At 34.8% G+C, this 26656-nt stretch overlaps 2 protein-coding genes across 11 annotated transcripts in view; one reads left to right on the top strand and one right to left on the bottom strand.

Moving 5' to 3' along the window:
* Nucleotides 1-26320, top strand: part of TRAPPC13 (trafficking protein particle complex subunit 13) — a 41867-nt gene extending 15547 nt beyond the window's left edge. The window contains exons 5-13 of one of the 10 annotated variants that reach the window (XM_058731133.1): nucleotides 7880-8007; nucleotides 11056-11128; nucleotides 12440-12484; nucleotides 17040-17057; nucleotides 19019-19152; nucleotides 20429-20627; nucleotides 22059-22159; nucleotides 24317-24464; nucleotides 24584-26320. In XM_058731133.1, the coding sequence (XP_058587116.1) occupies nucleotides 7880-8007; nucleotides 11056-11128; nucleotides 12440-12484; nucleotides 17040-17057; nucleotides 19019-19152; nucleotides 20429-20627; nucleotides 22059-22159; nucleotides 24317-24464; nucleotides 24584-24691 (954 nt within the window). In that variant the 3' untranslated portion in view covers nucleotides 24692-26320. Of the gene's footprint in view, nucleotides 1-7879; nucleotides 8008-11055; nucleotides 11147-12439; nucleotides 12485-17039; nucleotides 17058-19018; nucleotides 19153-20428; nucleotides 20628-22058; nucleotides 22160-24313 lie in introns of all 10 variants that reach the window. The other 9 variants (XM_058731122.1, XM_058731100.1, XM_058731152.1 and 6 more) reach the window with 9 other exon arrangements.
* On the bottom strand, nucleotides 868-1996 carry LOC131512439 (annexin A2-like). Its single transcript, XM_058731163.1, has one exon. It carries the CDS (start codon nucleotides 1939-1941, stop codon nucleotides 949-951), a length of 993 nt encoding a protein of 330 aa, XP_058587146.1. The 5' UTR covers nucleotides 1942-1996; the 3' UTR covers nucleotides 868-948.
* Nucleotides 26321-26656: the final 336 nt, after the last annotated feature.

Below are 26656 nucleotides of genomic sequence, written 5' to 3'. Positions count from 1 at the left end.
TTTTATTTGTATTTCCTCTTTTACCCAAGAGTTGTTTAATAGGTTTTTCAGATAGTAAACTGTTGTTTGATAGGCTTTTTTGTTCTCTAATGTTAATGATCTATAGTTTAATTGCATCATAATCAGTTTTGTTATTGTTTTATTCCAGTAGAACTTGTTAATGTTTTCTTTGTGACCTAATATTAATTTTTAATGAATATCGTATATGTATTTGAGAAGAAGGTGTATTTTCTATTATCCATGGTAAAGTTAGATATGTACTGTTGGTGTTGTTAGGTCTCCTGTACCTTTACTTCCCTTTTTTTTTTTTTTTTTTTTTGGTCAGCTTGATTTTATACTGAAAGTGACATGTTAATCTCATATTGTTAATGTGTTTCTATTTATATCTTTTATACTTTGTACTTTATAAAGGCAATGCTGTTTGGTTCATAGGTATTTATACTTATTCTTCATTTTGAATTACGGCTTATAGCACTAAAAGTTTCCTCCTTTGCCATGCTTTTTGGCTTGAATCTTAGTTGTGGTGTCTATATCCCTATCCCTGTTTTGTTACTGTTTCCATTTGCCTCAAGTGCTTTTGTCCATCTTTTTAATTTTAGCCTTTAGCAATTATTTTTATTTATGTCTCTTTTTTTTTTTTTTTTTTTTTTTTTTATAAAGTAAAAATTCAGTTTATTCATCTGTTTATGACACAGTACACAAGAGGCAAAGTGTTTCACATCATAGGCTTCACTTCCAACTCCTTGGAATGTTCATTTCTTTGGCTAAAGAGACTAGACATGAGAGGCAGGCAATGCTTAGGCAACTGAAATAAAGATGGGGAAGGGGCAATGCTAACGTCATCCTCGCAGGGATGAGCATAAGGGGGCTGTTAGTCACGAGCTATTTTCTAGAACTGTTAGCTGAAAACAAAGGAACACCGCTCCTGGCGCTCATGCTGTCATGGGCTCAGTCATCCCCACCGCACAGGTACAGCAGCGCTTTCTGGTAGTCGCCCTTCGTGTCTTGCTGGATGCAGTAGTACAGGGACTTGCCGTACTTCCTCTTGAATTCAGACCTAATTTTCAACATGTCCACTTCACTGCGAGAGACCATGATTCTAATCAGGACTTTGTCGCGAGTCCCCTTGCCCTTCATGGAGTTCTTGTTCTGAATGCACTGGACCAGGTTCAGGAAAGCATTTTCCAGGTCTCCTTTGACCTCCTTCTTGATGCTCTCCAGCATGTCATAAGGGCTGTAGCTCTTGTACCTGTCAAACACTTTCTGGAGGTGACACACACTCCGCTCGGTCATGATGCTGATCCACTTGGGCACGTCTGTTCCTTTCCTCTTCACTCCAGCATCATAGAGGTCCCGAGCATCCTGGTCAATCAGTTCATAATCAATGACGGAGCCATCCTCTGCTCTTCTACCCTTTGCAAGGGCAACCATCAGCTTGCGGAAGTCACCGGATGTGTCAGAAATGATGTCTTTCTCCAGATCAGTCTTGTACATTTCCTTGTAGACTCTGTTAATTTCCTGAAGCTCTTGGTTGGTCCTTGAGCAGATGATCTCAATCAGGGAGTCCTCATCAGTCCCCAGCCCCTTCATGGAGGCTTTCAGCTCAGAAGCATCATACTGAGCAGGTGTTTTCAAGAGGCCCAAAATCACGGTCTCCAGGTGGCCGGACAAGGCTGACTTCAGTGCTGATGTAAGTTCCTTTTTGGTCCTTCTCTGGTAGGCGAAGGCAATATCCTGTCTCTGTTCATTGCTGCGGTTGGTCAAAATGTTGACGATGGTGACCTCATCCACACCTTTGGTCTTGATGGCCGTTTCAATGTTCAGAGCATCACGCTCAGCATCAAAATTGGTGTATGCTTTGACCGACCCGTATGCGCTTGGGGGAGTGGAGTGATCACCCTCCAAGCTGAGCTTGCAGAGAATTTCGTGAACAGTAGACATTTTGAAAGAAGCTGGGCCGGGCGCCGAGAGCAGCGAGCGTCCCCAGTTGTGCAGCCTATTTATGTCTCTTTTATACAACATATAATTGGGTCATTGTGAGCTGTATGGGATTTTTTATTAGATGAATTAAGTGCACTCACATGTATGTGTAAGTTTATGTGCTTGATTTCCAATATGTCACATTATTTTCTATTTAAATATTAAGTGTATTATATTCTAAATGCTATGGGTTTTTTCTTCACACAATGTGTTTTCATTATTTTCAAATAATTTTTGTATATAGGAAGGTTTTTATTTTTGTTTTAGTTTTTGCCTTTATATTTATGCCTTTTATGATATTTCCCCTTACCTGTTTCTTACTTAACTGCTTACTGTAAAGCTTTTAGTCTTTAATATCATCCTTAATCTCTTACCTGTTGCTTATACCACTTTCCTTTTTCCTTTTCTCATCTCTTCCCATTTTTATTTGCATATTGATTGGACAGAGATTTCTCAAGTAGATTGCTCAGGACATGCTTGTGGGTATAATATTCTCTGAGCCTTTACATGTTCAAAAATGGTTCTATACTTGGGGTGCCTGGGTAGCTCAGTCGGTTAAGCATCTGACTTCGCTCAGGTCATGATCTCAGTTTGTGAGTTCGAGCCCTGCGTCGGGCTCTGTGCTGATGGCTTGGAGCCTGGAGCCTGCTTCAGATTCTGTGTCTCCCTCTCTCTGCCCCTCACCCGCTCACACTCTGTCTCTCTCTGTCTCTCAAAACTAAATAAACATTAAAAAAAATTTTTTTTAAACGGTTCTATACTTGAAGGACAGTTTGGCTGGATATCAAATCCTTTGTTTACATTTTCTTTGTGTTTTCTGAAAATGCTACTCCTTTGTTACTTAGCTATATATGTTGTGGGGTTTTTTTTTCTCTTTTTAAATGTTTATTTTTATTTTTGAGAGAAAGTGTGAGCAGGGGTGGGGCAGAGAGAGAGAGGGAGACAAAGGATCCCAACCAGGCTCTACACTGACAGCAACAAGCCCAATTCAGGGCTCAAACTCACAAACCACAAGATCATGACCTGAGCCAAAATCAGACACTCAGCTGAGCCACCCAGGTTCCCCTGTATATGTTATTTTTGAGGGGACTAATGCCAGTCTAATTTTTTTGCTTTTTAAGTTATTTGATAATTTTTTCCTGGTGGCCCTGGGGATTTTTTTTTCTGTATGTTTTAGAATTGGTCTTTTGATATAATATCTTTGATACCAAGTGGACTCTTTCAAAATGTAGATTTAGATCTGTTATTGCTAGAAAGTTTTCATGGATTATATTTTAATAGTTTTATTCCATTATTTCCTTTGGCATATCACATTTTTAATATGATTTGTATCTTTTCCATCTTTATCTTTCCTGAATTTAATCAATTATTTACATTCTTCTCTAAAAAAATTTTAGCCCCACACTAAAGCAACAACAGTAACAAAACAGCAAACCGAAAAATGTTTAGCCTTAGTTTTAAAATTTCTCATTTCTGGAGTGCCTGGGTGGCTCAGCCAGTTAAGCAGCCAACTCTTGATTTTGGCTCAGGTCATAATGTCACAGTTGTGAGTTCAAGCCCTGCATTAAGCTTTGTGCTCACAGTGTGGAGCCTGCTTCCAATTCTCTGTCTCCCTCAATCTGCCCCTCCCCACTCTCAAAAATAAATAAACATTAAAAAACTTTTTTAAAGTTCTCATTCCAGGTGTTTTTTCATATTTCAAATTTTTTTTGAGAGTATTTAATTCACTTTGAGTGTTTTACAGTTTTCTTCTGCTTCACTATTGGTTTTGTGCGGCATTTTTTATCAGTGAATTTTTTCATTTCTTATCTTTCTTCTTTTTACAATATTTTTGTATAGATGAAGACATTTGGTGGCTTTTCATTCTGTAAAATGCAGTTTGGGTGCTTTGATATTCCTTATTCAAAAACACCCTGTTAAAGCAGTGGGAGCAAAATATGGTTTCTTTATCAGGTAGATTTTGGTAGAGTAAGAAAGGGTTGTGTGTTCTCACATTTTCGCTTTTCATATGAATTGTAGTGTCCTAAATTTTTCTTCCTCACTGCACAGTTTCCAAAAAGCGTCTCTCTTTTTTTAACTCTTTTTCTCCTGAAGTGTTTTCTTTCCAAGAGTGTCTCTTCACAAACATGGTTAAGACCCTTTCCTGAAGACTGTGCTCTCATCTTCCAGAAATGCTATTTATTTCTCAGTACTTGCACACTTAGAATAGACTTTGTCTTTCTGGAAATGGTTTAGATCATCTCTACTCTTCTCTCTATTCTTAGCTGTCTCTTCAGCTCAACTTTTCCTGGACTTTTCTTAATCTTTGCAAAGACTCATGGCAAGAGTATGAGAAATAGCTTGTAAAAATTTGGTATGTGTATACTTATAGGTAATTTGAAGTTTGGACATTTGCTGCCTTCTGATTATACAAACACAAGGTTTAATATAGATTTATTTGCTTTTGTTGTGTGTTTTGTTTCTGTTTTGAGGATGACTTGAGAAGTTCACAATTACACTGCTGCTATTACCTCAGCTACCCAGAATTCTACCCTCAAAGCTTTAACTTTTTTTTAAGGTTATTCATTTATTTTTGAGAGAGAGAGAGAGAGCATGAGCAGGGGAGGGGCAGAGAGAGAGGGAGAAAATCCAAAGCAGGCTCCACACTGTCAGCAAAGAGCCCCACTCAATGTGGGGCTGGAACTTACAGACTGTGAAATTGTGAGCTGAGCCAAAGTCAGATGCTTAACTGACTGAGCCACCCAGGTGTCTCAAAGCTTTAATTTTGTATAGCTCTTCAATTTTGGAATCCTGGAAAAGAGACTGTGAATCTGTACTTTTTTTATTCTTTTACTATCAGCTTAGTGTTGTTTTTGAGAATAAATATGCTTATAATAATCTACCATGTTTAACTAGAAACCACTAGGGTTTTTTTGTTTTTGTTTTTGTTTTTGGGGGGGGGCAAGTGAGTAAGGGGCAAAGAAAGAGAGAGAAAGAGAGAGAGAGAAGCAGGCCTCATCTCAAGCAGGACTTGAACTCATGAACCCTGAGATCATGACCTGAGCCGAAGTCAGATTCTTAACCAACTGAGCCATAAGTTTTTTGTTTTTTTTTTTTTAAAAATGTTTATCTTGAGAGAGAGAAAGCATGTGTGTGAGTGGAGGAGGGAGAGAGAGAATCCCAAGCAAGCCCCATGTCATCAGCACAGAGCCTGACATTGGCCTTGATCCCACAAACCGTGAGTGAGATCATGACTTGAACCAAAATCAAAAGTCAGATGCCTAACCGACTGAGTCACCCAGGCACCCCTATTTGTTTGGTTTTTAATGGATAAAAAAAATTCCGTGTCTGAAAACTTTAGCATGCTACCTAAAAAAAATAGTGTTCTATAAACAAAAACAATGTACTTAGTGTACTATAAACGAAAAATAATAGATAACCCTTATGGTCTATACCAGTAGTTTATTAATATCATCTGGAGGGCTTGTTAAAATGCTGATTGCTGAGGCTTATTCCCAGAGTTTCTGATTTGATCGGTCTGAAATGGTGCCCAAGAATTTCTATTTCTAACATGTTCCAGGTACATTCCTAGTTGCTAGAGTTATAGCAGGAAACAAAACAGACAAGGCCTCTATTCTCTTGAAGCTTATTCTAGATCTTTGAAATTTTTTTCTCTCTTCCTGAATATAAATCCCTTAATTATACCAAACTCTTTCTTTTTTTTTAATTAAAAAAAATTTTTTTTACTGTTTATTTATTTTTGAGAGAGAGTCGGGGTGGGGGGGCAGAGGGGGAGCAGAGAGAGGGAGACAGAGGATCCAAAGCGGTCTCTGTGCTGACAGCAAGGAGCCCCATGCAGGGCACAAACCATGAATCATAGATCATGACCTGAGCTGAAGTTGAATGTTTAACCAATTGAGCCAACCACAGGCGCCCCCCAAACTCTTTCTTAATGGCCTCTGAAGACTTACCTGAAATGCTTCCTTCTCTCCTCACCTTCCCCTTGGCCTGTTCAAATTCTACTCATCCAAAAACGAATTTGCAGCATAGAGCCTATCCTGCATTTTAAATTGTATTCTTCTACCCCAAGCCAGCCTTCCATTTCTTCTATTATTTTCCCCAAACATTTCAATTCAGCAGGGGCAGGGATTTTGGTCTGTTTTCTTTACTGATGTTTCTCCAGCTCCTGGAGAAGTCTTGGCAGAGGGAATAAGGAAATAAATGTTTGGTGCAGCACTATTTATAATAGTGAAAAAGGAGAAAGATAAAAGTGTTCAGCCATATATAAATTAATACTGTTATTATGATTAATGTTTACAAAACGACACACAGGAAAACATTGGACAGAAAGTCCATGAGTTTGGCTGTTTCTTTTTTTCCCTCTTCTCTGATTTCTAAAATGTTTAAGAAATTTTTAATCTCAGCCCCATTACTTATTAGTTGTATAATCTTGGGGAAGTTGTTACTTCTCTGTGCCTTGGAGGAATAGTAGGACTAGTAGGAATAGTATGACTATTAGGAATATAGGAATAGGAATAGCACGATTACCTACTTTAGGATTGTGACTATTGAGTGAGTAATGTGCTTAGAGCAAGGCCTTGCACATGGAAGGTGCCCAATAAATTTTTGTACTACTATTCTATAACTAAATATAATGACTAAAGACATAGCACTAATAAGTATCCCACTTCAAAGTGCCTAGTATTAAGAACGTTAGATTAGAATTAACTATAGAAAATGTTAGTTTTTTTTTTTAAAGAAACAGAAACTTGGAATCCTAACTTTTATGTAAAAACCTTCCCAATCCCCATGACCGAACGTGATCTTCACTTTCTCTGAATTTTTCTTAACATTTCCTTCAAAGTGTTATCATAACTTCATTCAGTGTTTAACAGATATTTCTTAATTGCCTACCATGATGTCAGGCATCAGGTTGTAGTAGTGAGCAACAGAAGATAGAGGTTCCTGCCTTCACAGACCTTACATTTCTGGTAGGGTAGGCAGAAACAGGGATACAAAATCATGTAAATAAGGTAACTATAGATTGTGGTAAATGTTACAAGGGAAGTTAAGTTTGAATGTGACAAAGTAAGTGAGATTAAGGGAGAATGCCATTTATGACAGAGTGAGAAGTGTTCAAAAAGAAAGAAAAAGGGGAATAAAATAGAAAGCAACTGGGTGTTAATTTAGAGAAGGTAGTCCTTTCTTCGTTGATGACTTTAATGCTGATCTCTAGTTGTACAGATAACATCTAATAATGTTTTGAATAGTTATTTTTATTTTAGTATTATATACACACATCTATCTGTATTTGTTTCTGGAATACCCATCTGTATATGTGTTTTACAACCATATGTTCATATTGATGCCTCAAATTCCAACTCAGCATCAAAAGTTCATTGCAGCCTTTTCCATTTTTTTATTTGTACTTTCTTTTTCTCCAAAAGTGAGAAACTTCTCTCTTGTTATCCATATTTTTTTGTTTAGTCTTAGCATACACATAACCGTTTCAGAATTGCTAATCCATAACCTGTGAACAAGCAAATGTACTAGCTAGAGTACATTCTAGCTAGTGTACCATTCTTTTTGTCTCTAGCTTTTGTTTGCCAGACTTACTTACGTTAGTTCATTTTTTGTCACCCTTTCCCCCTGACTATGATTGTGTTCATTTGGTACTGTTTGTGTTCCATTCCACATTCCCCCTGCCCTCCTGGCTGATTGTATTTAATTTTGGTGCGAGTGTGTGAACCATTACCATGGTTCTAAGCTTCAGAACTAAGTAGAAATATTGCCACCAAGAAGTATTGCTCCCCCTCAATCCTACTTCCTTGTTCCTGTTCCCTTGGTCTTTTCACCCATACGTATCCACACCCTGTAGTGAACCAGTCTCATTTGGATTTTTCTGCCTCTTTCTTTCAAGGCTGATCTTCAGACAAGTTCTCAGCGTTTAAATCTTTCAGCCTCCAATGCTGCAGTGGCTGAACTTAAACCTGATTGTTGTATTGATGATGTCATACATCATGAAGTAAAGGAAATTGGAACACACATGTAAGGATTAATTTTACTAGTTCTCAAAGGCTTTTTCTTATATATGCCAGTATTTGAAATTTTTGCTGTATGCCCACTTATCATTAAACCCTAAGACCCTACTTCAGAAGGAATTTTATGTTCCAGGTTTACATGCTTACCAGAAACAAACTTTAAACAAAATGTTTGTTTTGTAAGGAAAAATATCTTAATTTATTTTCATTTATTTCTAGTTTCCTGTTTGCATCTATAGACAGCCCTATCCAAAAAATAACAAGCCATGCAAACATTTAAAACCCAGGTACCACCCTGACTGAAAGTATGTTTATTATTTTTCAAATGCTGACAACTGATGTTAATAGCAGTTAATTAACTGATGTTAATTTTAAAGTCACGGTTTTTCAGTTATGTATTTAACTGTGTTTGTATACTCTACCCCGAGAATTCAGAAAAACAGAACCAAAATAAGACAAGCTATAAGAAAAAAATCTCAAATTCTGTATTCCTGGCCTTTATATGTATTTGAATATGAATGCTCTATTTTCCTGTCTGAGAGGCAAATATGAAAATTTCAGCCATCTAAAGTAATTTTAGGCTTCTCCATCTGCCTTACCACCCCCACATCCAATCAATTTACAAAGTCCTGTTCTTACTAACTATATGTCATTATCCTCCCTTCTTCATCTCCACTTACATCCCCGTTTTTGCCTCTCTTCTTTGACTTAAAAATATAATATTAGCTATTAATCATTTCAATTTGATGACCTCTCTTTTGTAGGCACTTCTTAGTGCATATACTCTGTGGTTGATATAAGCCTTAGAGTCAAAATTTAAAAATTTCAGATTTCAGCTTCATCATTTATTAATTATGTGGTCTTGGATAAGTCACTTAACTCTTCAGTGACCTCCCACTACCCTTAGAAAATTATGACTGCTTTGGCTTTACAGAGTTCTCTAGAGCCTAATCCTTACCAGCTGCTCTAGTTCTTACCTTTTCTCCTTTCTCTCTCCTTCTTTATACTGAGTCATACAGATGTTTCCTTTCTCCTCCGTGACTGGAAATATACTCTTCCCTCACAAAGGAATGCCTTTGTTATTTTGTTTACCTTAGTACTACTTCTTCATATCTCTGATTCACCACAACTTTGTCAAAGAGGCTTTCCTGACCTCCTACACTAGACCCCTTTTTATGCATTCTGTAGCATTCACAACTTACCATTGTTTTGGTCTTGTACTTAAAATTAATTACTTAGTACCTGTCATTTCCATTACACTCAGTCTTAGCCAAAAGGCCGAGAAGCGATCCTGTCATTTCCATTAGAGTATGAGTTCCATGGAGTCAGCTACCAGAAGATCTACCAGAGAACAGTAGTCAACCTTTGTTGAAATTGAGTTTACCAAAATGATATTAAATGCGTTAAATCCTCCTTTTAGAGAAAAAGAGACTCTTGTAGAATTAAATAACTCATAAATAATGACACGGAGCTCAAATCTATATCTGGCTTCAAAAAACTCATAACCTTGTGGGGCGCCTGGGTGGCGCAGTTGGTTAAGCGTCCGACTTCAGCCAGGTCACGATCTCGCGGTCCGTGAGTTCGAGCCCCGCGTCGGCTCTGGGCTGATGGCTCGGAGCCTGGAGCCTGTTTCCGATTCTGTGTCTCCCTCTTTCTCTCTGCCCCTCCCCCGTTCATGCTGTGTCTCTCTCTGTCCCAAAAATAAATAAAAAACATTGAAAAAAAAATTAAAAAAAAAAAACTCATAACCTTGCTATTACTGCTTCCTACCGCGAGCACTTGAGAGCAGTTACTGTGCTTTGATCAACTCTGTATCCCTAGTATCTGGCTTATGGACAGTTACAAAGGAGAAATTAAATTACCTGTAATATCTCCACTGAGTGTAACCACTATGAAAACATTAGTGTACTATTTTCCAGTCTTGTAAATATTCATATATATATATGAACATATATATATTATGATATCATATATATGTCATATATATATCATAATATATATATGTTCATATATATATATGAACATTTTCCCACTTGAGTCAGTATTCTTTGAAAACATTATTTTTAAGATGGTTTTATCTTACATACTTGGACCATATTCTTTAAATTTGTTTACCCTAATGTTGGACTTCACATTATTTCTAGTCTCCCACTATTAGAAATAACACAGTGATAAGTTATTAACACAGTATGAGTTATTTCACACAGTGATGAATTGAATAACATAGTATTTCCTATGGTAGATTGCTTGAAGTGGGTTTACTATAGGAGCATGTAAGGATTTTTAAGACTGTTAGGGATTGTTTTCTAAATTTCTTACAACCACTAGCAATATAGATAGAGTCAGTTTCTCTACACCCTTGCCAACCTTGATGACATGTGTAAAGAATTTTTTCCAAATCTTAAGAGGTAGAAAAATTTTACCTCATTATTTTCTTTGACTACTTGTGAGGCTGAACATTTTCACATTTTTCTTAGCCTGTTCTGGTGCTGTGATTTACCTATGTATATCCTTTCCCTCTCTTTTGAGTAAGATACTAATGTTTTATTTACAAGAATTTCTCTTCATAATGTTAGAAGTATTTTATCCCATTTTGTCTGCTTTTTAATTTTGTTTCAGTGTTTTTTATTTATTCAGTTTGTAAATTTATAAGACTCTTTTCCTTTCCATTGCCCTTTAATATTAAAAAGTCTTGCCCTGTCCTGAAATTTTGATTTTGTAATTTTTTTTCTTGTAATTTTTGTGAACTTACTTTGTACGCTCAACTATTTGATTATTCTGGGATTTATTTTGGAATATATTTCACCTTTTGAAGGAAAAGTTTCTGACTTCCTGCTCCAAAAGAGTGTATTTAATTTTGCTAATTAGAACTTTCTTGTTCATGGAATTATATTATCTGCTGAAACTCTTTTTTTCCTACTCTAGGCCCATTTGGCTATACTTCCACGTTATTGGTATTAATGTTTTTCCAGATTTGTGAGTAGAATTGAGGTGTATTGGATTTATTATTTAAAAACAAAATTGAAGATGATTCAGAGATATATTTCTATTTCAGCCTGGTGTGTGCAGTGAGCTATACAACTCAGGGTGGAGAAAAAATGTATTTTAGAAAATTCTTCAAATTTCAGGTATTAAATATTAAAATGGTAAATATTTTTTAGATGCCTTTTTTCCCTATGAAGTTATTCCTATGTATCTGCAGTGAAAACAGGCTCCAAATAGTGGAGCTTCATGTATTTGGATTTGTTATATTACTAGCAATCTAAAGTCAGAGTAAATTAAGTAAAAGCAGAGAAATTATCATTGTCAATGTAATATTTCATTTGAACATTTTTTTTTTTTTTTTTTTTTTTTTTGTAGTAATCTCTCCATCCAGCATGGGACTTATCATGACTCTGAGATCAAAAGTTGCACACTCTTCTGACTGAGCCAGCCAGGTGCCCCTCACTTGAAGATTTTTATCCGTAAAATAATTGTTCTGTTTTTATGCCTTGACAAAACACACAAGAATATATGAGAGGGATGAAATGAGTGTGAAGTCCAGATAAAATCAATGTAAATAGTATCAAATTTCTATACAAATTTTTAAATGAGAGATTATTGACTTGAGCTGAGTGGACTAGGCTTCCTTCTGGGATTCCGTGAGTCACTGAAATTGTAGGTAGAATTTTGTACTTATATACAATTTTCACTCCATGATCAAAAATAGTTAAAAACCACTGGTTTACCATAGGTACATGTATGTGAGAAGGGATGGGATGACCATATACAGTTGTCTAAATTAGATGTAGATACAATGCTGTGTATATTTTTCATACCTCTCTGTTTTTAAGTAGCAGAAAAAGTACTATCAGTAGGAAATAAATACGTACATACATACATACATACATACATACCCACATTTATTTGGGGACACATGGCTGGCTTATTAGGTGGAGCATATGAGTCTTGATCTCAGGGTTGTGAGTTTGAGTCCCACATTGGGCATAGAGATTACTTTAAAATATTTTTAAAAAATTTTTACAAAGGGAAAAATTTTTGCTATGACTTTGCTGCATCACACATTTAAGATTTTGCATGCCTTTTAAAAGAAAATAAGAGGTTTGCTTATTTTGATAAACACTTTTGTGAAATATAGAGAGAAAAATACATAAAATGTATATATTCAGTTTAGCAAAATATTATGAAATAAACACTTAATGTAATTCATGTAACTATCACCCACTCAAGAAACGATGGTTGTCTTTTAAAAATGCATTTGGGATTGTTTTTTGTTTTTGTTTGTTTTTGCAAAAATACTGCATACCTATTGGAAAAGTTTTTCACAGTTAAGATTGGAAAATTCCTTTGACAAATTTATGCCCTATGGTTTAAAACAAACAAAGATAAATGGTCAAATGATAATAATCTCCTCTGATTGATATGCTTTATTAAACTAGGTTCTCAAACCATTGGATGTGAAAACCAAATTTTATAATGCAGAGGTAAGTGTTGGGTACTTAATGGGAATTCAGATTAAACAGTAAGATCTTTATTTGACTAAAATTCTGATACATTTCTTTTCATATTAAATTGCTTATATAACTGCACATTACTTGTAAAAAAATGAGCATAAATTCCAATCAAAAGAGAATAATTTCCTTGTAAATCTTTTAATCTGCTGTGTTTAACTTACATAGAATCAGTGTATCTTGAATTTTACTCTCTCAAATTTTGTAAGGCTTTCACCCCCTTGCACTAAATGATTGCCCTGTACTTCCATGTAATGGTTATTGTTACTGTCTAAAAACATTAGCAATTTGTTCAATATTTAGAGTGTGATTCTGGTATCATAAAATTGAAGTAGTTGATCTAACCCTGCAAAAAAGATTTAATGTTCATGGAAAATATTGACAAATAGAGCTCATCAAATTAAATTCTTTGCCCTGGAAAATTAGGGTGTTAGCTACAGTTTGATTATTAAATTCAGTGAATAGCTTGAAATACTTTTTGGGAGAAACGGGTTTGGCAAAAATATAGAAATATGTAACTTTTAGAATAGAAGATATCTTCTGTCCTAATAAAAGAGATAAAATAGACTTTGCCTAGGAGAAATGTCTTATTGCTTGGATTTCCTTTTAAAAATTCTACTTTATCTTGGCTTCTAAAGTTCCAGAAAAAGCAGATTTTCTAATAGGTCCCTTACTCCCGCAAAAAACAGATCTTTCATACCACAGTGATAAATTCAAAAACATTTACAGTATTTTGAAATGAAAATTATATCTTTATTCCTCTAAGCCACATGATCAGAAATTTACAGTCATATGTCAAATTTCCTATGTATTTTTACCATCAACATCTGAGTTTTTATTCAATATAAAGTTTGTACTACTGGACATACCAAAAGATGCCTAAGATAAGGAACCTGACCTGCAGTAAAGCCCTATTAGGAGAAAAGAAAAAAAGTGCATAAAATAATAAAACTATCTAATATAGTATATATAGTGAATCTAAAGTGAATGATATAAAAAGATGTGCTATAGGAAGTCTGGGGTTGAGATTTTAGAGTAGTGTTCAGGGAAGATGAGGAGGGGAACTAGAGGGAGGGTTTGGAAGTAACCTGTTGGAAACATAAAAGTGTCAAAGTAGTGAAGGCATTCCTAGCAGAATTACAAATGCACATGGATTATTGAGTACTTAGTGAAGAATATACATATTTGATGGAAGGATACAGTCTCATCAAGGAGATTACTAGATATTTAAAGAGTTAACATTTCTTTTTCATGGGTAGGGGAGCTGGAATACTACATACATGTTCTGGTTTTACTAGAATACTGTTGATTAATTATAGTATAGCTATTCAGCTTGGTGAATTTTAAGGGATCTTAATTTATCATTTTGCTGGGAAAGATTCCATCCATAATATGAGGGAGATGGGTAACTATTCTGTTAGAACACATATGTTTGAAAATTAGAAACAAATAGGGCTGTATGTGGGTCTTTTTTCCTATAATTGGGTTGTAGGAAGGCACATATTAAGCGGTTTTAGGCTTCCTTTGATGAAAATGTGGTGGTACAGTAAGATACTTGTCAAATAGTTTTATAACACTAATATTCACAGTGATTTGCATAGTTTTTTAAATTACTAGTTATTCCATGAATAATATTATAAAAGTGATATACTCCCCCAAAAGGAAGGGGAAAAAAATCCACAATTTGACCACACCAAAAAGTAATGGGCTTTTCATTAATCCATGTCGTCTTTCAGTTTTTACTCATTTGTGTTTAATATTCTCTTTTCATAATCATAGTACCAATTGTGTTTGTTGCCTTTTTCAGTTAACATTTATATGATCTGTAATCTGTGCCAACAAACGTCAGCTAAAAAAGTTTTAGTAAAATTCTGAACCTTTCAAAATAGAGATATCTTTATTTTTTTTTTAATATATGAAATTTATTGTCAAATTGGTTTCCATACAACACCTAGTGCTCATCCCAAAAGGTGCCCTCCTCAATACCCATCACCCACCCTCCCCTCCCTTCCACCCCCCATCAGCCCTCAGTTTGTTCTCAGTTTTTAACAGTCTCTTATGCTTTGGCTCTCTTCCACTCTAACCTCTTTTTTTTTTTTTTTCCTTCCCCTCCCCCATGGGTTCCTGTTAAGTTTCTCAGGATCCACATAAGAGCGAAACCATATGGTATCTGTCTTTCTCTGTATGGCTTATTTCACTTAGCATCACACTCTCCAGTTCCATCCACGGTGCTACAAAGGGCCATATTGCATTCTTTCTCATTGCCACGTAGTATTCCATTGTGTATATAAACCACAATTTCTTTATCCATTCATCAGTTGATGGACATTTAGGCTCTTTCCATAATTTGGCTATTGTTGAGAGTGCTGCTATAAACATTGGGGTACAAGTGCCCCTATGCATCAGTATTCCTGTATCCCTTGGGTAAATTCCTAGCAGTGCTATTGCTGGGTCATAGGGTAGGTCTCTTTTTAATTTTCTGAGGAACCTCCACACTGCTTTCCAGAGTGGCTGCACCAATTTGCATTCCCACCAACAGTACAAGAGGGTTCCCGTTTCTCCACATCCTCTCCAGCATCTATAGTCTCCTGATTTGTTCATTTTGGCCACTCTGACTGGCGTGAGGTGATATCTGAGTGTGGTTTTGATTTCTATTTCCCTGATAAGGAGCGACGTTGAACATCTTTTCATGTGCCTGTTGGCCATCCGGATGTCTTCTTTAGAGAAGTGTCTATTCATGTTTTCTGCCCATTTCTTCACTGGGTTATTTGTTTTTCGGGTGTGGAGTTTGGTGAGCTCTTTATAGATTTTGGATACTAGCCCTTTGTCCGATATGTCATTTGCAAATATCTTTTCCCATTCCGTTGGTTGCCTTTTAGTTTTGTTGGTTGTTTCCTTTGCTGTGCAGAAGCTTTTTATCTTCATAAGGTCCCAGTAATTCACTTTTGCTTTTAATTCCCTTGCCTTTGGGGATGTGCCGAGTAAGAGATTGCTACGGCTGAGGTCAGAGAGGTCTTTTCCTGCTTTCAAAATAGAGATATCTTTAAAAACTAGGAGTGAAGGGGCACCTGGGTGGCTCATTTGGTTACGTGTCCGACTCTTGATTTCAACTCAGGTCGTGATCTCACGATTCGTGAGTTCAAGCCCCGCATCCAGCTCTGTGCTGACAGTATGGAGCCTGCTTCATATTCTCTGTCTCCCTCTCTTTCTGTCCATCCCCAGTAATAAATAAACACATAAAAAAAACTAGGAGTGAACAAATAGAATCTTTAGGGTCTCTAAGATATTCAGTATTATAGCTATACTATAATTAATCAACAGTATTACAGTAAACCAGAAAGACAGAACACATGTAGTATTCCAACTCCCCTACCCACGATAAAGAGATGTTAACTCTTTAAACATCTACTAATCCCTTGATGAGACTGTATCCTTCCATCAAATATGTATATTCTTCACTAAGTACTCAGTATTCCATGTGCCATAGTTCTTACACATTGACTTTTATTAGCCCCACATTTGTCTCGAACATGTTTTTCACATTGTTTTTAATAATTCTAGTAGTATGTGAATCACCTAAAGGAAAACAAATTTTATGAGAAACTTTGTTGTAGTCTTCTAAAATGGGAAAGAAGAATGGTGACATTAGAAACCAGGATTCAAAAAAAAACAACAACAACAAAAAAAAGAAACCAGGATTCAAACATTTGGTCACCTGCTGGGTATAGAGCTCTATCCCAGGTCCTAAAGGGAAATAAATATAAACTTGACATCTTCCCAGTCTTCATGGTACTTAGATTTGGTAGAGGAAATAAACATGACAAAACCACAGTGTAAGCACCATCCCCCAGATCATAAAGTGTACTTAGACTCAGAACATCAAGAGGTGAAAAAGTATTTTTAGCTATGGGTTGGATGAAAAAGGCAACATCTACGATGGCCCTTGATAAATAAGTAGCCTTAGAAATATATATGAAAACGAGACAAACTATGAAATATATTAACAAGAAGACAATAAACTTTCAGTTTTCAGAAGTGATCTAGCCCAGCATTTCTTGAAGTATAATGCATAGAACTCTAATCACTTAAGATGGTCCTTGAAAAAATGCTTCTATTATTAGACAAATTTAGGAGAAGCTGTACAGTATATATCACCTGTGATGTGGATGATAATGTATAACCATTCTAAGTTATCAATGAAAAATAACAGTATAGGTAACGAATTTATAGAACTGCAAGGCATGGAATATACCTCTCTGTCGCCCAAATGTGTCCTTGAATATTTGCTTGTGTTTAAATATTCACCGTGTTCTTCTCTATTCATTTAACCATAGCAGTTTCCCCTCTTTAGAAAAATGATTTGTCATATTTCTGTGTTACTTTCTGTTTACTTCCTTGTTTTACTAATGCTGTCTTGTTTAATAAATTTTAAAAAATGCAGAAATGCATTTTATTTAAAGTTAGTTATTCTTTTTCTTTAACATTTAATTCTGATTTTTCTAATTTTTCTTTTTTATTTTTCCATTAGAGTGACCTCAGTTCTGTGGTAATTTGATTTTTTATTATAAATTTATATGCTTTTCTTACTTACCACTTTTTGACTCTGCCTAATTAATCTCTCTGTACAAAACATAGTGGAAAAACAAAGTTAGTTGTGAATACCACTTATATGACTTTAAAAGAGGTAGATAATTTGTACTTTTTACATCATATTGGTTGTCTTACTCTGTGGGAAAAAAATTAGATGGAAGATTAAATTGTCATATTGAAACAGTTATGCTCTCACTTTTAGTGTTTTTCCTTTGGGTGTTTTTTTAAAAGAGGCATGTTAACTTTGTTTAAAATAGACTTGGGATTTTCAACAACTTCCTGTAAGGTTCTTTACTATAATTTTTTGAGTAAACTCTAGTTGAAATTTTTTCATCTTCAAATGCATACTGGTTTTAGTTTTACGTCTGGGTCAGGTAAAGTTGGCCCTTTGACATTAGCAAACAGAAGAATATCAAATTTTCCCAAGTTGGCTAAAGTCATATTTTCAAATTTCTGTTTAATATAAGCGGCATTTGCTTATAATATGTGACTTACATAATAACAACATCGACTGCTGTAGCACAGAATTCTTAATTTTCCAAATGTCAAATGACTTTATACTAACTGTTCAAACTAACTTAATTTTCCATTATGCTGCTTGTTTTTCTTTCATTTTATCTAAGTTCTTCCTAAATTTAAGCAGAAAATTGCATTTTTAAATTTGAAATGTGGGTCTATGGTTATTTTTTTTAAAGCAATGGATTGATGGGATATATTTACCATATTCTGAGAAAAAGTAACAGAATAATAGCTATGAGTGGTACATTCTTTTAAACTGATAAGTCATTGTATTTCTATTTTCACTTGAGCACATGTGCCAAGAACTAAAGAATCTGTTTTAGTTTACATAATAATGCTTTATATTATATTCTTCATCATTATATTTTTACAAATGATTTCCATTTACCTGGATTTAATATATAAAAAGTTACATTAAGTGCCAAATTTCGGGGTCATAGTTTATTTTTTTTTCTTTCTGTATATATATATTACTTTGAAACATTTGAACAAAGTAATTATTGAATATGCTATATCCTTTTTTAGACAGGTTTGTTTCACAAATGAACCAAGTTGTCTGTTATCCTTCATTTATGCACACAAAAAATCCAAATCACATAAAAAGAAGGATGTTTGCATAAATAATCTAAATTTCAATGCCTAAATTTTAGGAATAAAAATTTTATATAAAAATACATATTTAAATTACCCATTCATAAAAATATTGCTGAATAGCATTAGTTTTCAAATTTGTCACTAAGACTACAAAATACCTTATGTTTGATTTAAAAGCTCTACAATAGTCAGGTATAATTCATATCCTTTTTTTCAGCCCTAAATATATGTGTAAAATAAACCAAGAAATCACTAATGACTGCTAACAAACTGCTTTATTCAAAAAGTTAAATCCTATATGATTATAAAATAGACTATTCTTTGTACTGGTGGTACTTATACTTTCTAAATTGAAAAAATATGACCACTGAAACTATATTAATGATATGATGGAATATTATAATGACCTAATTCTATTAACATATCACTAAAATCATAGATGCATAGGTATATGCATACTACTAAATCACAGTTTAACATTTTAATGAGTTACTAGAAGATTCAGGATATTTGTCATTGAAATTCCAGTTAAAGAACTATTTTTGGATGTTGATAAAAAAATATAGTTATCCCCCATCCATTGTTTGACAAGTTATCAGTTAACTAACACTTGACTTTGCCCCTGTTAATTATGTTAGGGTGAAGATTTCTTTTCTTGCGTTAATTACGATAACTTTAATTTGCAGGCATGAACTAATCACATTTGTGGTTAATATTTTTTCTTCGTATAGATCAGATATTTTTGTTGAGGTAAATGTTTTAAATACCATTACACTTTGGTGGATATTTTTTTCACGTCCCCAGACTGATGAAGTATTTCTCGAAGCCCAGATTCAGAATATTACAACCTCACCCATGTTTATGGAGAAAGTTTCACTGGAGCCATCTATAATGTACAACGTAGCAGAATTAAATTCTGTCAGCCAAGCTGGAGAATGGTAAATATGAATTATGAAGTGTTTGTTTTTATTTTGAAGTATCTGAACTTTTCTAACATTTGTTACTCTTGGGTGGTTTGTAATTTTCTTTTTAATTAATAGACTTTATTTTTCTTAGTTAAGTCTTATGTTCACAGAAAAATTGATTAGAAAGCAAAGTTCCCACATGCCCCTGTCCCTGCTCATAGTTCCCAGTTTTTACATCTTGTTTTAATGTGGCACATTTGTTACAATTGATGAGCCGAATTGATGACACTTTTATTAATTACAGTCCATAATTCACATTAAGGGTTCATTTTTTTGTGTCATACATTTTGTGGGTTTTGACAAATGTAATGACATTCAGCCCCCACTGCTGTATTAGACAAAATACTCTCATTGCCCTAAAAATCTCCTGTGCTTCACCCACTCATTCCTCCTTCCACATACAATGATAAAGATCCTAGCCATTTGCATTTTATGTTTTACTGTTTGAAACATAGTCTTGTAATTTTTATAATAATTCAGTGAGGTAAATATGAAACTCTTCATCCTTTCCTGCATATGATAAAACTGAGGCATGGGAAGAAATGATGGAGAGGCTAGAAAGGATAAAAATGAAGGATGAGTTTTAAGAATATTCTCTCAACATTAAAAGGAGTGGACATAGGAAGAGACAATGTAAGTTTTTTTGCAGAAATGAAATATATATGTCTTTCTATAGATAATTTAAAAGAGGAAGAATAAATAAATACAAAGTTGATATTAATGTGGGTAAGAAGGTAATCACTGCAGAAAGTAACTGATTTTGTTCATCGATGAAAAATTTACTTCTATCTTATTATGGTGGTTAAATTGAGTAAAGTTTGTAGCCTCCCATATCCCCACTGAGGAAAACAGTAACTTCATTCTTTCCCTAATCTTTTGGTTCATTTTACAAATGATCACTTAGTTTACAGTGGTATGTTTCTTCTTATTCTAAACTATTTTCCTTGATAATTTTAGAAAAAGGGACAGGATACTTTAGGTTCTGATTTCTGTCACATTTTTTCAGTTAATTGATACATATTCAGTATTTTAGGTAATATATTGCATTCTGTTATAAAGAAAGAACTAAAGGTTTTCCATATCAACTGAAACATTTAAAGAAAAGTAAATCTTCTCAGTTCAGGTCCTTTTTCATTTGTGTTGAAATGGTAAATCATGCAGTTCCCGTCCAGAAGAAAAATCACAGCCATGGTTTTTCTTTTAAGACTTTAGAGAATTTTCTCCATCTCTCTCTCTCCACCCGTCTCAGTGTAACTACATTTGGGTCAAGAGCTTATTTGCAACCAATGGATACACGCCAGTATTTGTACTGCCTAAAACCCAAGAAGGAGTTTGCAGAAAAAGCAGGCATCATTAAAGGAGTAACAGTAATTGGAAAACTGGATATAGTGTGGAAAACAAATCTAGGTGAAAGGGGAAGATTACAGACCAGCCAACTTCAACGAATGGTGAGTCTGTAAAAAACACTGGAGGGGGTTTTGGGGGATGGGAGGGGCAGATAGACCAACTTAAATTTTCCTAGCTGTATTACTAAAAATCAGCACTTGTAAAAGGTATTATTATTACCAGTAAATAAGAGATAAAAGACTAATAATTTTACTGATTTCTAGGTAGAAAACCCATAGTGAGATGGATGAAAAATGTTCAAATATTAATTTATCCATAATACATGGTTTGTTACTCTACTAAACAGAAAGTAAATTACTACTTACCAATTTTTCCCTCCTGTAGTATTTCATGCTCACTGTTCATCTGACTTCCACTACATAAAAGGTTTTTTTTCAGTGTTCTGCAACTCTTGGACTTACTACATTCACCAACTCAGTTCAGACTTTTTAAAAGATTTTTAGAATCCGAGTCATCTAAAATTCAGAGAGTGAGTTCCATTAAGGTTGTCTTATAAGCATTATTTGGATACTTTTCCTAATTTCTGCTCTTAAAGCAGGGATGGCTCCCAATCTTCTTTCTTTTGTGCTAGTGAGACTATGCTACAGAATCATCCCTTTATGCTGAATATTAACTGCTGTGATATATTATTTAAAAATTACTTTTCTTTCACTGTGTCAGGTAATAATTGGAAAAAGAAAGATTTTCACTGGACCTAATTTAAAATATAGCAGTTAAGGGAAGCCCGGGTGGCTTAGTCGGTTGAGTGTCTGACATCGACTCAGGTCATGATCTCATGGTGCGTGAGTTCGAGCCCCATGTTGGATCTGTGCTGATAGCTCAGAGCCTGGAGCCTGCTTCAGATTCTGTGTCTCCCTCTCTCTCTGCCCCTCCCCAGCTTGTGCTCTGTCTCTCTCTCTCAAAACTAAACATTAAAAAGTTAAAAAATAATAATAATAAAAATAATAAAATAAAATACAGCATTAGCTATCATCTTGCCATGGATATTCCAGGCTTTGATGCTTCTGTGGTCTTCTCCCTGCTTGAGTGTCTTGTGAACAGACATGTATTTTTTTCCTGGATCTTTTCAAGACAATCTTACTTTTTCTGCTTAGGCAATAACCTTCTTTTTAGAGTTATATATGTATAAGCTGCAGGATCTTTGGAAAGCATCCCTTTAAGATCAGACCTATTGAAATTTCTTTACTGAGTTTTTACCTCTGAGGTTCATTTGAACTCTACTGAACATGAAATATTTATAGCAAACACAGTCAGAGTCCATAGTATTGTTCCACAGGCAATCAATGGCAGCAAAAGAAGTTAGGATGAAAAGAAAAAAAAAGAAAAAAGAAGTTAGAATGACTGAATTATTTTTCCTGAACATCAGCTTGGAGATCCACAACTGTTGAATGAATTTGCTGATGTGGCACCTTTATTAAAGTGGGAAAGTTTTGTTAATAGATGTGTGCTAACTGTGTTGCTTTTTCTCCTAGGCTCCAGGTTATGGAGACGTTAGGTTGTCTTTGGAGGCAATCCCTGATACTGTAAACCTAGAAGAACCTTTTCATATTACCTGTAAAATAACAAACTGCAGGTAATGGCAGTGTTTCTGGATGGGTGTCCTTTCCCCCTTGCCTGCATCAAAGAGAGTTAAAATCTTTTGACTGTGCTCTCTTAAGTTTCTCCTTGACAAACAGCCTTCTCTGAGGTTGATGTTGAATACTGTAAAGTTCTTCATCTGCTAACTGTATGTATTACATATTTTGAGGTCTTACTTTATTAGGCATTTTCTGTATTTTATTTCCTTCATGCATTGTACCCTACGAGGTAGATATGAATTATTCACATTTTATGTAATACAAAGCCAATTCAGAGGTTAAGTGACTTAGTCAAGCTGAGAGAGCTAGAAAAGATGGGGCCAGAATTTGAAACCAGGTGTATTTGACTTGAGAGCCCATGCTGTTTTCATTTTTTGCACTTCCTCACACTTCAGATTATTAAAACATATGGAATGATACATTACAGATTTAACATTGTAAGATAGATTTTTCTGAGGCATACTTATACCTGAATTTTATCTTTAGTATTAAGAAAGTAATTTGTCACGAATTTAATACAAGGGGTCACTTAATTATAGATTGGAAAATAGAGCCTTATAATAGAGAGTATAATCTAGCTATTGGGATGCAAAGAGCACAGCTTTGAAGCCAACAAAACTGAGGATTAAAGTCCAGTCCTATCACTTTTGGTACAACTTCTATTTCTACTTGGGATGTATTATTCGTTGTGGCACTTTGATACTATTGCAGTGATGAATCCCAATGCACATAGTCTGAATGTATAATCTTTTAAAATTCCATATCCATTCCAACTTTGATATAGGAAATACCCATCCATGACAATTATAAAAATACTCCCTCCCTCTGAAGCTAGTGACCCTCCCACACGGTTAATCATTCCTTTCTGTCACAGCAAATTTTAATATAGTTTTTTAGTGACACTCATGTATTGCTGTGGCTTTTAGTTTCTCTTTACTAAATTGTGCATTATTCAACAGAAGGGACCATGTCTTCCCTAGCATTGTAAATGCACTGCCTGCCATGTCATTGGAGTTCAGTAAACAGCAACTCACATGGGGTGAAAACCCTTTCTGTATAAGTGTGCTTTTGGATTTTTTGTTTAAATTTTTTGAGGTATAGCAAACCAATGACCAAATGACAAACCACTGTAAAAAATAAAATTCATGTTAGGTGATTGAAGTTTTCTAAAAACCACCTGTTTCTTAGATCTTCAGTTTCCTTATCTATAAAAATAGGACCCCCACCACTGCCACCCACCTACACACAGACACATACACACAATATACAGTAACTGGCTTTTTGTGAAATGTACTGACAAAATTCATGTAGTGCATCTAACCTGGTCTATGGCACATAATGGATACTTCAAATGTTTGTTGCAGAGATAGATACATATAAAGCTAAATATCATTAAATGAGTATGTGAAAGAATGTATAAATTGCAATTTAAATAAATATTTAAAATATGGAGCCAACTATGAGAGGATAAAAAGAGGTCAAACAGTTGAGTATGGTCAGAAATGGTGGTAGAGCCAGAGGACTATTTTTTACTATGAGCCTTTGGTAATTTAAAAAAAAAAAAAAAAAGTGTATACCTTCATTGAAAGTTATTTTTAACTTTACATGTTTTAAGCTAAACTGGTGCTATCAGTTATAAGCAGAAGCAGTCTTTTCACATGAACACTGAACAAACGTGGATAGTATTTACTTAGAAATCTTGTCTGTCGTTTTACCTGCAGGGTAAAGGAACATAGATTAAATAGCAAAAGGCTCAGTTTATCTTTGTCTTTCCTGTAGAATACTTAACAGAAATAGGAAGGAAGCATAGCAACAAGGTGAGACACAGATGTCTGGAAGTTTCCCAGAGAAATGGCAAAGCTGCCAACAGATCAGCACCAGGGAGCCAGGATTCAATAATAGAACCAGAAGGCTTATATCCAGACAGGCAGATCAGTCTCAGTGCTTTAAACCCTAGAAGATGCCATATCTTTCATTTTCCTGATTGTCTCAAGTGAAATAAAAACGACATTATAGCTTTTTATTTCTGATTCCACTTTTATTCTTCTGGACACCCCGAAAACAAATTTCAATGGCACTAGTGGAAGAAATATCACAGAACCGCTTTGTGAAAGGAACAAGATTTATTCCTGTCTTTCTGATTCCTCCAGCAGTGAAAGGACTATGGATCTGGTTTTGGAAATGTGCAATACCAATTCTATCCACTGGTGTGGCATTTCAGGAAGACAGCTTGGAAAGCTACATCCAAGTTCCTCTCTCTGCCTTGCCCTTACTCTCCTGTCTTCAGTACAGGGACTGCAGGTGCGCTATCTTTTCAGTATTTGGGGACTGTTAACCAGTGGTCATTTACTATTTCCATTTTTTTCCTCTGATAAATTACCAATGAATGAAACTTTACACCGGTATCTTTCTCTCAATAGAGTGTCTCCGGCTTAAGACTAACTGACACGTTCTTAAAGAGAACATATGAATATGATGACATCGCACAGGTCTGTGTGGTATCTTCGGCCATCAAAGTGGAGAGCTGAAGAAAATTTCCAGTGTTCTGCTTTTCATTGAGTTTAACAGAACTTTCTGTATTTCTGTCACCTTTGTGAAATGATTGAGTCTACAACAAAAATAAGTATCTATTATTTAAATTTCTTTCCTGCAAAAGTTAAAATATTAAATATTTGTTTTGAAAACAGCCATCTACTGATTTTATCTTATGAGTTATATTCTAAAAGAATATTTGTACATTTTCTATACATCTCCTATTTGATTTCATTTCTCACCACTGGACTTTGTTCTCCAAAAGCTCTGTATTTGAGGCCATTTACCCCTAGCAAGTATCTGGAACAGGGGTTAGCAAACATTTTATGTAAAGGGACAGATACTAAATATTTGTCTTTGCAGGGAATGTGGTTTCTGTTGAAAATTCTTAGCTCTGCTGTTATAGTAGGAGAGCAGCCAGTAGGCAAAAAGAGCACAGCAGTATTTACAAAAACAGGCAGCTGGCCAGATTTGGCCCGCAGGCCATAGTTTGCTGACCTTGACTTAGAATATAGAACTGTTTCTTAAAAATGTAGATTATTATAATACTTTATTTAAAACTTTTCAATTAGTCCATTTTTCCCCTAACTCCTCAGTCAGCAGAAAAAGTTGAAAACTATAGTAAAAATAATAAGTAAATAAAACAACTAGAGTAGTCCCCGTGTAACCTTATATTGCAAACACAGTACGAGTTCTCCTAGTGTTTTCAAAGTTACTATATTTGTATATATCTGTTTGTACATATAAACAGATCTAAATTTCAGTTACTAACAGCAGATCAGAATTGGCTTAATTTCTTGGATTGTTGATTACTCTATTAACTTTTAACTAAGAAACCTGATAATTTTCTAACTCAAAGCCAGAAAGTCCTGGGTTTTTTTCATATTGAAAAACAAGTGACTTATTTTCATAAGGCATATTGAAAGGATTTCTACCTTCTGATATTTGATTTTGAACTCTAAGTCATGCATTACTACTACAAAACTATCTCTAGATGTAATCACACTGATTTACTTATGTCAGGAACAAAACAGTGAGAAAGTTAATATTGTAAACAACTTTGAGGGGCTCCTGAGCGGCCCAGTCGGTTAAGTGTCCAACTTCAGCTCAGGTCATGATCTCGAGATCTGTGAGTTCAAGTCCCATGTGAGGCTCTGTGCTGACAGCTCAGAGCCTGGAGCCTGCTTTGGATTCTGTGTCTTCCTCTCTGTCTGCCCCTCTCCCGCTTTTGCTCTCTCTCTCAAAAATAAATAAAAACATTTTTTAAAAAAAGATTGTAAACAACTTTGCAACATGAATATAGTAAGTTTCAATATTTTGTAAGGACAACAAAAGCTTATACTGTTAAATAAAAACTTATTTTGGTAAGTTGAAATTCAAGAACGTATATAGAATCGCTTAACTGTTAGAGGTATTAAGTCAAATACAAAAATTTGTTTTTCTTAAATGCATAATTATTTATTGCCATGACAAATTATTTGGTCCAAAGTGAAAGCTATATTCAGAATGAGATTTGCCCCTTAAGTTGCACTAATAATGAAATCTGTGCAAAATAAAGTAAAAGCAGTGTAAAGTTGAAGTCTGTCTTCCAGAATGAGTAAGACTGATTAAATGATAAGACTTGATAGTCACTGTGTATTTTGATTGCTTTTCAAGTATCCTCTCATGAATGAACCTTGTGTTTCATTGTTCCAGATTTTAAAAGTAACATATAATGGTCTTTTGGAATCTGCTATACAATTTGATCTAATTATAAACTCTCTTTTTATGATAAACATCGTCCATTCCTTAAGTAAAGGTTAGATAACATCATCTTGGAAGGGATCTGTTTAAATCATATTATAAAAATTAGATAAACAATTTGATATATTAAATGAAAATGCCATTTGCATAAAAAGGACCTTTTAGGTTTTACATAGCATCATAACTGCTATAGCTACAACAATGAAATGTGGTTAATG

This window comes from Neofelis nebulosa, chromosome 1 (genome assembly GCF_028018385.1).
Source record: "Neofelis nebulosa isolate mNeoNeb1 chromosome 1, mNeoNeb1.pri, whole genome shotgun sequence".
Classification (NCBI taxonomy): domain Eukaryota; kingdom Metazoa; phylum Chordata; class Mammalia; order Carnivora; family Felidae; genus Neofelis; species Neofelis nebulosa.
This window is presented reverse-complemented; position numbering and strand designations above follow the sequence as displayed.